The 11547-nt window shown below is 43.8% G+C and overlaps 1 protein-coding gene across 1 annotated transcript in view; it reads left to right on the top strand.

Annotated features, from left to right (window-relative positions):
* The window catches only part of LOC112076062 (caspase b-like), a 119899-nt gene extending 108352 nt beyond the window's left edge, over window positions 1–11547 (top strand). Inside the window, exons 2-3 of the mRNA XM_024142946.2 lie at window positions 10758–11034; window positions 11122–11547. Coding sequence (XP_023998714.1) covers window positions 10767–11034; window positions 11122–11261 — 408 coding nt within the window. The 5' untranslated portion in view covers window positions 10758–10766 and the 3' untranslated portion in view covers window positions 11262–11547. The remainder of the gene's footprint in view (window positions 1–10757; window positions 11035–11121) is intronic.

Here is an 11547-nt window from a genome sequence, read left to right as displayed (position 1 = left end):
CATGCCCGCTACGGTTCCATTACTGTTTTCACCGGGAAATGTTGGGTTGAGCCGTGAGCCTGTCCTGCAACCTACCCTGGGGGCAGAAAGTATAAACCATACACGGCATGGGTCCCAACCGGTTATTGAGCACGAGTTAAGGGAGAGGAAGGAGGCTGGAGAGAAGGGCCGTCCCGTCAGGATAGGAAAGGGGGAATTTGGGCAGGAGGTTTGGGAATAGGCCAAAGGACTTGTGTAATGAGTAGCAGTGGGAATACCATGGCAGGTCACAAAAGCTGGATGAGGGAAGAAACAGTGGGTAAAGGGAATGTAGGATGGGTTACAGAAGTTTTGGAGAAGACATGGCAGTCCGCTGGGTGGGACAGTAGAAGTAGGACTGGCTTGCCATGTTGCTTCGAGAGGTAGTCCATCCACATTATGTCTGACAATCCTAGGTCACTTCTCTGATCTCGGTCTCACTTTAGATGGTAGTGTTCGAGTTAGATTAATCAGAACAAGTGTCACCATCGACTAATATTAACAGGCAGGTTTCCACTGGGTTGATTGGTGTTCAGTATACACAATGCATACATAAAAGAAATATATAACATAAAAGATCAAGAAAAAGTGAATTCTCTGAGAATAAGATCATTCTGGTTCATAACTTCCAGATTTAGAAGTCGGATAAGAGAACATATAATCAGATACATGAATTTATAGAAAAAGTCTCATCTGTTTGTGAATCTTCGACTACTAGTATTTGGTAGATAATAATGTATGGAAATGTAATTGAAGAATGTAATGGACTTGTTGTTTAATAGTCATAATGGGAGTCAACCTGGATACATCAATAAGAAATACAAACACCTTTGTTTAGTATAATGGGGATTAGGGAGCCAGGAAGCCCTGCTGAAATGTTTATTATGAAGAGTATATCAGCATTGAACTTATCTTGTCCATCCTTTCCATCCGGATTTAGGGTCATGTGTTAGGGAGATGCCAAGTCAAACACCTAGCAGGTCTAACACCTTTGAACGGTGTTATGGTTAGGATGTATAGGATTAGCATGTACATAATGGGCCAGTCTGGTTATTGTTACCCATATACTGCCTCGTCCCGCCATCTAGTGTAATCTCTCCTGTAAATTCCCTCCTGCAGAGTCACTCATACTAGATACAAGTAACTGCCTAGTTATCATCTCCCTCAGATGAATTACCTGCGTACGACCTATGATTGAATACCTTCACTACAGAACCACTAGCTGGCCTACTCCAGGATGGGAGGAATGGCTGGACCAGCAGAGTGGGCATCCTCACTTGGTGTTGTTTAGGCGGCCAGTAAGTTTCTCTGGTTCACCGAATGAAATAATATGATCCACTGGTGTCCGACTGATCTTGAATCAGTGTTCTGCAAGACAGGCAGCTGGCTCTGCTGATGGAGAGGCAATTAGGCCACTGCTCCCACAAAACAAGACTGGCAACGTGCGCTTTACATTTTAGGATGGTATTGTCATGATGTACAGTAATTGAGCTGGACTGAACCATGTCTCAGCTGAGTTTTCTTGGCAATCAGCTGAGCTCCTTCCCAGGGTGCAAGCTGTGGGGTTCAGCAAGGGCAGAGAGGGGGCGCTGGAGACTTTGCCCAAAGCAAAATAAACACAGCAGGTGGCCCACTCTAAAAATTAACAAAGGATGAGATAGAAGACACCTACACCGTAAGTTATACATGGACTACTGAAAATAAATAAAGAACATGAATATGTAAATTACAATTTGGGCTGGTCAGATAATAAAGCTCTCTTACCATAAAGCAAACCAGACCATAGTTTATCTTAAAGATCACACAATCAAGATAAAATACTGAATTAGTTATGAGTGTGGGTGTTTGTTTCTCAATAGTATTCGATAAGACATTTGAAGAACTCCAATGGCATTCAGACAATTCCTACATGACCCTGGTTTAATTGGTCAGTAATACATGCAGTTCCCTGGGTTTAGATGGGGTGCCAGTATACAGCATGTCCACTGGTTTTTAGATGGTGTCATATATCATGCACGTCCACTGTATTAGATTGTGATCAGTATACATCAGTCTCACTGGTTTTAGATGGTAGTCAGTATATCATGCAGTCCCACTGTTTAGATCGGGTGCCATATACAATGCATCCACTGTTTAGAATGGTGCCAGTTACATGCAGTCCACTGTTTAGATGTGCCAGTATATGCATGCAGTTCACTGTTTAGATGGTGCCATATAACATGCAGTCCACTGTTTGAGATTGGTGTCAGTATACATGCCAGTCCACTGTTTAGATGGTGTTCCAGTATACATGTCAGGTACCACTGTTAAATGGAGTGTAATTTATGTTATGGATGTGGACAACAGTACAGGGAGCCTACTTTTAAGAAGGATATTGTTTGACAATCCGATGAAAGCATCATGAAGCTGGTTGTGTCTGCCACGTAAAAGGTCATAATTAAATGACATTTTATCATTAATCATAATAGATGACCCCAGGATGTAATTCACATTCTGTATTGCTTTCTCTACCTGTATACCGCAGCCTTCCACCTCTTCGTCTGAAGAGTCCTCTTTTGCCACCTCTTCTGGTGAAACGAGCACAAAGACAGGAAATCAACCACCCACAAACCCAACACCAACAAGCAACCTAAATATGAATTCCCAATCAGAGACAACACAAAACACCTGCCTCTGATTGAGACCATAGTCGCCAAAACATAGAAGCAGACAAACTAGACACACAAATAGAATGCCCACCCAGCATCATGTCCTGACCAGCAAACACTAAACAATGTAAACACACAAGAACTATGGTCAGAAGCGTGACACTACCAGGTGTAAAGAAGAAGGACTGGGACAACCTCCAGAGCCTGTTCCTCTATAAGTTTCTTCCCAGCACTGTGCTTCCTGCTCTGTATTGCCTGCTGCTTGGGTTATTGGGCTGGGTTTTCTGTATTAGCTCTTTGTGACATCAGTATGATATAAAAAGGATGTATAAAATACATTTGATTTATTGCTATAGATACTGGTAACTTGAAATATCTGAGTCTACTGCTGGTGCTGGAGAGATAATCAATCTTTAAAAAAGTGGTGAATTGCCCTCTAACATCCTCTTCTATCTCTATTGCATACCTCATGACTGAGTGAAATAATGTAGAAGTGAAGTGACCAAAACAGCAATGTGGTGGGGTGTAGGGGGAACAGAACAGTGTAGTGACCACAGCAATGTGGTGGTGGTGTAGGGGAAACAGAACAGTGGTAGGACCACAGCATGTAGTTGGTGTAGGGGAACAGAACAGGGTAGTGACCCACAGCAGTGTGGTGGTGGGTGGTAGGGAACAGAAACCAATGTAGTGACCACAAGCATGTGGTTGGTGGTGTAGGGGGAAAAGAACAGTGTAGTGCCAAGCATGTAGTTGGTGGTGAGGGGAAACAAACAAGTGTAGTGACCACAGCATGTAGTGTTGTTGTAGGGAACAGAACAGTGTAGTGACCACAGCATTTGTGGTGGTAGGGGACCAAGAACAGTGTAGTGACACAGCTAAATGTAGTCGGTGGTATCGTTAAGGGGAATCAGAACACGCTGTAGTGACACACTGGTTATGTCGTTTCAACATTGGTATCACTTTTCTGTTCCCCTCCCAGGCGACCACGCATGTAGGACTACGAATAGCTGTGGTCACCTACAAGAAACATGTAGTATCTGTGACCGTCATGTTCCCACAGCATGTGGTGTCTGAGTGTGGAGAAACAGAAACACAGATGTTAAGTGACCACAGCATGTGGTGGTGGTGTAAGGGAGAACAGACAAGTATGATAAGTGACCCACAGCCACCACGCTAGCGTAGTGGTTGGTGTAGGGGAACAGAACAGTGTAGTGACCACAGCATGTAGTGTTGGTGTAGTTGGGAACAGAAATCAGTGTAAGATAGACGGACCAAATGCTAGCATTGTGGGTGGTGAGTACTTTTTTGGGTAGTAAGCTGGGGAAACAGAACAAGTGATAGGTAACTACACTGACTACACCAAACAGCAATGATTAGTAGGTATGTAATAGCGTGAACGATGAAACAGTGGTTAGGTGACGGCACAGGGGTTCATCTGTTCCTAACCTAGCAAGGCGCGCCGGTAACACTAGGCAAAACAGCAGACAGGCTTAGTGACCACATGCTTGTAGCAGCTGTCTGGTAGGATGCGGTCGTATGTTGTTATTAGGCGAGATAAGGGTCAAATAAGAACCAGAACACGTATAGGGACTATGAGAGAGGACAAAACAGAAAAACAGATGTACTTTAGTAAGCATGTGGTAGGAATGACAGGTAGTGACTGGTGGTCATGCTATCCGCAACAGTCTGTAAGCTAGTACTGTGCGTACACTGCAAATGTGTGTGGATTGTAAAGGATAGGTTTACCATGAGTAATAGCCTCCGTACCCGTTGAACTGACCACAAAACACAATAACACCATCCAGCATGTGGTGGTGGTGTAGGGGAACAGAACAGTGTAGTGCAACCCAGCAAATGTGGTGAGCTAGGTGTAGGTGAACTGTAGGTGACCAACAGTGTAGTGAGTCGGGTCAAGAGTACCCCACAATAGTGTGGGCTACCCAGGCTGATTATGCGGGTGTCGTGACGACTAACGTAGAATTATGCATGCCTGCATACCTAGAGACCACTACTGAGCTCAGGTCACTCTCTGGTTCTGTGTCCCGCTACATGTGGATAGGTGTAGGGAGACCAGAACAGTCGAACAGTGACAACCGCTGATGGCAGCACGTCCTGAACTGTTCTTGTTTCCCTACAGCAAATGTGGTGGTGAAGTAGTAGGGGAAACCAACCACCGACAATGCTATCGAACACTAAATCCGTGATGTCTTGTGTACCCACAGCATCTAGTGTAGCTGGGAAGCCTTGCTAACACGGAGAAGGCGTAGTGGTCACCATACAGCTGTTACTACAGGTAGTTCCTGCAACTACTCCACCACACAATGTGGGATGGACTACTGCGTTGTAGGTGGGAAGCATACAGAGACAGTGCTAGTGTTCTGTGCCACCCACCAAGGCATGTCTGACAGAGTCGCAAGTGACCGTGTAGGCGAGGGTGCAACAGAACAGTTGTCAGCTGACCGACAAGACACATAGTGGACTGGTGGTGTTACGGTGGATATCAGCAACCAGCTGATAGTGACGCACACTGCTACACCAGCCAACCTACAGTCTGCCACTAAGGTGGAGTGCCACTTTGCGACTTTCTACGTATGTCAGAATACACACCACCTTCACAGACGAGCTCCAGTTCATAGTCACACCCGTGAGCGAGACAGAAGTATTGATAATGTAAGGACGTGGGCTCTGAAGGAGGATAAATACTTCATCGTAACAGGAATTGGTTGAGACGGTCTGGACCAAGGCTCCAACTGTGGTGGCATCAGTGTAGGAAACAGAACAGTGTAAGTGACCAAGCAATGTGCTCGACTGAGTCGAAAGCGTGGAGCACGAGAAGAAAATACTAGTGAGTCAAAGAGAACAAGGCGACGTGTGACGTGGTGTATGGTAGAGAGCAAGAACAGTGGAAGCGTGACATAGCAAGACCATGTGTGTTGAGTCGAGCGAGTGTAAGGGGCACACTAGGAAACAGTGTATGGTCCGCGTCACCAGCAAGCATCTGAGCTTGGTAGGGTTAGAGGTAAAAACCCCAGGATGAGCAGAATACATGGTACTGAACGAAGCATAAGCTGGTGGAAGAGGAACGAAAAAATTCAGTAGTATGACCCACAGCATCGTGTGTGTGGTGTATGGGAACAGAACAGTGTTAGTGACCACAGCGCATCGTGGTGGGTGGTGTAGGGACAGAACTAGTGTGGTGACCCTGTTTCTTGTGTCCAGGTTGACCCCCGTCGTGAGAGAAGCGTCCCGAGCGTCGTGCAAACGACTCTCGATCGAAGTGATCTTAGCGCTCGAGCTACGACACCAGAGCAATAGCGTCTTCATGTATAGGTAACACTAGCGCAGCAGGTCATGTCTGAGAAATTCAAACAATGATCATCACTGAATCAAACCACATTATTTTAATATATTACTGAGAATTGCATAATTTATAAACAAGTATAGGGCTTAAGATGCATGTAGCTCTACAAATTTTATCGATAATTTGATTCGATATGTTGCGTTCTCTATTTATTTCATAGTAGTCAGTAATCTGGTACTTAACTCATATATCAATGCTTTGTTCATTTAATGAGGCGAGTTGAGCCACTTGGATGGTTGATGTGTCCAGCTCTGCTAGCTGCACACGACCTACACTAAGAGGTAGGAGCTCCACGTGAAGAGAACAGGTGCTTACACAGACTTTTTACACAGTTCCTGACAACCTAGCACAAGAGCCCTTAGTGGCTAGCTCTTGTTGCGGTCATTCCTTCCTAGTACCGCCCATTGCACGAGCAGCTGGCGAACACTGAGAACAGGACTAGGATCAGCGCGAGATCAGAGATCGAGTAATCGGATCGCAAGAGATACGGCCGCTGAGAGAGCATGTGGAGAATCACACTGAAGGGTTGCCACGCCTCACAGTGGAGCACTCAGCAAGCTCTGGATGATCTGAGTCAGAGAATGGTAAGGAGAAGACAGAAATTACAAAGTGACTAGAGTAGACATAACCAGTTGAGATACACCATACAGTCCCTCCAATCTATACATCACACCAATGCGAGCAGTTACAGTCAGCATGTAGGTGCCCTAATCGCAGGATAACACAACTTCTATATCTGATATCACTTCATAATTATAGCATTCACTGGGCAACAAGAGCTCCTTCCTGGTTATAATCTGATCCTTATCATCTGAGCAGTATCCAGTGACCCCATCTATGATGAACAGCATACAATACCAGAGACATTCCATCAATACTATCCATACATATACAGCTATATAATCACCTAAATACAGTAGTGAAGAATTTCACAAACGAGACTATGACGAACTTAATCTCAATCATTTTTAGTGAGACTGATACTACTACCATGTGCCGCCTCTCCTGAGCTTCCTAATGTCGTGAATGGAGTGGTACACCCACCGAATGCATCTACGCACCGCAGCAAACCTTAAGCACGATCCAGCCACGCGCCAAGTAGGATTTAGACAAGGACTCTCTAACTGACTCTCTGCTCCCCCTTCCCAACTTCCCCCGTTTCGCCATGTCTTCCTCCTACCCCCTTTTCTTCAGGTATTCCCAACTGGCCTCATACAAGTCTCTTTCAACTCAGGCCAAATCCTCCTTCGACGCACGCCCTTCTCTTCCAGCTGCCTTCCTACTCCTTTAACCGTCTCAACGTGGTCCGTTCCCAACTTCTGCCTCGCCGTCAAGCTCTCTCAGCCGGAAGCTCAGCTCAGCCAGGTAAGAGGAGGTGTTAAGAAGTGTAGGACACTTTACCCTCAATATGTTAAAACACCTGTACGTCACTGTCATAAGTCAGTTCTAAGCAGCGTTCCTACCCCTCATCATGCTGTTCCACTCCACCCCTGCTACCCCCACTGTCATCAGCGCTCTCCAGTCCTCCCTACAGTCTTACCCCCATGCCACTCGTCACACTCACCTGCTCCACCCTGTCCTCTACCACCGCTCAGCCTCTAACCTCCATACTGCTCACACCACCACCTGTAGCGTCACTGTCGAGTAAGTCGTTTCTACCCTCATAATGTTACATCACCTGTACTTCACTGTATAGTCAAGTTCTACCCCTCTCATATGGTCTATCAGTCACTCATGGTTACCTCACGACAATAACCAGTCAGTGTCCCTACAGGGTCTAAGTATCCCCGCCTTTATTTATTGCTCGTAAATACACCCCGTTCGCGTTCACTGAGATAATAATCGTCATGAGCTGACTTCAAGGGCATGTCAGCTTCCACAGATGTATCTACCTCGTCATATTGTTATCGCTATATGCCTGTCTGTACTCACTGTTCATTACGTCTAGTGCTCTAACCGCTCCATACTTGTTCAATCACCTGTACTCACTGTTTATAGTCAGTTCTACAGTTCTACCCTCATATGTTACACACATTAATACCTCACCCATGTCATAGTGTACAAGTGTTCTACGCCGCAATAGGTTTAGCATTCTCACCTGTACCTCCACCGAGTCATACGCTCACTATTGTGACCCCCATATGTAACACACTGTACAGCACTGCATCAGCATAGCGTCCATTTCTACTGCTATGTCTCTAAAACCTCGCCATATGTGCTATATCCAGCCTTTCATCGCTACGAGTACATAACGCATCGAGGTCTAGCAGTTGCTTACCTCAGTCAATGATTACATATCTCACTGTGAGCGCACACTGTCTCTACTAGTTCTAGTCATTCTACCCTCATATGTTACATCACCTGTACTCACTGTATAGTCAGTTCCACAGTTCTACCTCATATGTTAAACACCTGTACTCACTGTTATAGTCATCGTTCACCCTCATATGTTATAACACCTGTACTCACTGTCATAGTCAGTTCTAACCCTCATATGTTAAACACCTGTACTCACTGTCATAGTCAGTTCTACCCTCATATGTTAAACAACCTGTACTCACTGTCATAGTCAGTCTCTAAGTCTACCTCATATGTTAAAACACCTGTACTCACTGTCACGTCAGTTCTACCCTCATATGTTAACCACCTGTACTCCTGTTATAGTCAGTCTACGTTCTACCCTCATATGTTAAAACACCTGTACTCACTGTCATAGTCAGTTCTACAGTTCACCCTCATATGTTAACACCTGTACTCACTGTATAAGTCAGTTCTACCCTCATATGTAAAACACCTGTACTCACTGTAATAGTCAGTTTCTACCCTCATATGTTAAAACACCTGTACTCACTGTATTAGTCAGTTCTACCCTCATATGTTAACACCTGTACTCACTGTAATAGTCAGTTCTACCTCATATGTTAAATCACCTGTACTCACTGTCATAGTCAGTTCTACCCCTCATATGTTAAACACCTGTACTCACTGTCATATGTGTTCTACCCTCATATGTTAAACACCTGTAGCTCACTGTTATAGTCAGTTCTACCCTCATCATGTTAAAAACACCTGTACTCACTGTCATAGTCAGTTCTACTCCTCATATGTTAAACACCTGTACTCACTGTTATAGTCAGTCTTCTACCTCATATGTAAAACACCTGTACTCACTGTCATGAGTCCAGTTCTACCCTCATATGTTAAACACCTGTACTCACTGTTATAGTCAGTTCTACACTCTCATATGTTAATACACCTGTCTACACTGTCATAGTTACAGTTCTACCCTCATATGTTAAACACCTGTACTCACTGTTATAGTCAGTTCTACCTCATATGTTAAACACCTGTACTCACTGTTATAGTCAGTTCTACAATTACCTCATATGTTAAAACACCTGTACTCACTGTCTATAGTCTACGTTCTACCCTCCATATGTTAAACACCTGTACTCACTGTCATAGTCAGTTCTACATCTCCCTCATATGTTAACACCTGTACTCACTGTCATAGTCAGTTCTACCCTCATATGTTAAAACACCTGTACTCACTGATATATAGTCAGTTCTACAGTTCTACCCTCATAGTTAAAACCCTGTACTCACTGTATATAGTCCCATTCTAACCCTCATATGTTAAAACACCTGTACTCACTGTCATATCAGTTCTACAGTTCTACCCTCATATGTTAAAACACTGTACTCATGTCATAGTCAGTTTCACTCATATGTAAAACACTGTACTCACTGTTATAGTAGTTCTACACTCATATGTTAAAACACCTGTACTCATGTTATAGTCAGTTCTACAGTTCTACCCTCATATGTTTAACACCTGTACTCACTGTTCATAGTCAGTTCTACATTCTACCTCATATGTTAAACACCTGTACTCACTGTTTAGTCAGTTCTACAGTTCTACCCTCATATGTTTACACCTGTATCTCACTGTTTATAGTCAGTTCTACAGTTTCTACCACTCATATGTTAAACACCTGTACTCACTGTCATAGTCAGTTTCTACAGTCTCTCATATGTTAAAACCTGTACTCACTGTTATAGTCAGTTCTACAGTTCTACCCTCATATGTTAAACACCTGTACTCAACTGTTATAGTCAGTTCTACAGTTCTACCTCATATGTTAAAACACCTGTACTCACTGTCATAGTCAGTTTCTAAGCCCTCATATGTTAAAACACCTGTACTCACTGTTATAGTCAGTTTCTTACAGTTCTACCTCATATGTTAAAACCACTGTACTGCACTGTTCATAGTCAGTTCTACAGTTCTACCCTCATATGTTAAAACACCTGTACTCACTGTTTGTCATAGTCAGTTCTACAGTTCTACCCTCATATGTTAAACACCTGTACTCACTGTTATAGTCACTTCTACCCTCATATGTTAAACACCTGTACTCACTGTTATAGTCAGTTCTACCCTCATATGTTAAACACCTGTACTCACTGTTATAGTCAGTTCTACCCTCATATGTTAAACACCTGTACTGACTGTTATAGTCAGTTCTACAGTATGAAATGATACAGTAGACACATACAGTCTAGATAATTAATGAATCTCATGTACACTGAGTGGTGGGGGTCAGGCTGCAACACACCAAAAAAGTGCTGAATATATTCCTGTACCACGTTGTTTGTATGTGGCTATGTTCATGTTCTTTAAATCAGTATTTCTATTCTCTTATATCTTATCATCTTTGTTATTTTAGAGACCCTCCATGTTGGATGTTCCAGCTCTGCTGCTGACCACTCTGAAGGAGCTCACTGAAGAACAGCTGAAGACATTTCAGTCTCACCTGACTAGGGGCCAGCTGCCTGACTGTCCTCCCATCCCAGAGAGTCAGCTGGAGAACACTAACAGACAGGAGACAGTGGATCAGATGGTGGAGAGATATGACCATGAGAGAGCTGTGAAGATCACACTGAGGATCCTGAGGTGGATGAATGAGCATGATCTCACTGAGAAGTTACAGAGTGATCACACAGGTAAAACAACATGAATCTGTTCTTTAAAAGTTCAATTAGTTGTTTATAGCTACATTGAGTAAGGGCATCTTTCCTTCACACAATGAGAAACCGCCGGCCCTGAGGAAGCTGTGYAGATCACACCGGAGATCCTGAAGAAGATGAACTGGGATGATCTGTCAGAGAAGAAAAAGAGAGAGGTGAGGAGAAGAGTGGATGTTTGGGTTCACAACAACAATACCTGCTAAAAGACATGGAGACAGGCTGACGAACATTGACCAACAGAAAGAGAGTCACCAAATGAAATCCTCTTCTAGTTGGCTTTCATCTAGCAAGGGTTCAATTGGAGTGAGGAACAACAAGAGTACTGACAGCTTGCTTAATGTCATGGAGAAGTTAAACATCAGAGTTTATAAGGCTGACCTAATGCCATGCAGAAGTTAAACCACAGAGTTTATAAGGCTGACCTAATGCCATGTAGAAGTTAAACATCACAGAGTTTATAAGGTTTACCTAATGCCATGTAGAAGTTAA

The sequence above is a fragment of the Salvelinus sp. IW2-2015 genome, unplaced genomic scaffold (genome assembly GCF_002910315.2).
Source record: "Salvelinus sp. IW2-2015 unplaced genomic scaffold, ASM291031v2 Un_scaffold3541, whole genome shotgun sequence".
Classification (NCBI taxonomy): Eukaryota; Metazoa; Chordata; class Actinopteri; order Salmoniformes; family Salmonidae; genus Salvelinus; species Salvelinus sp. IW2-2015.
Note: the sequence above shows the minus strand (reverse complement) of the source record. Positions and strands in the feature narration are given on the sequence as shown.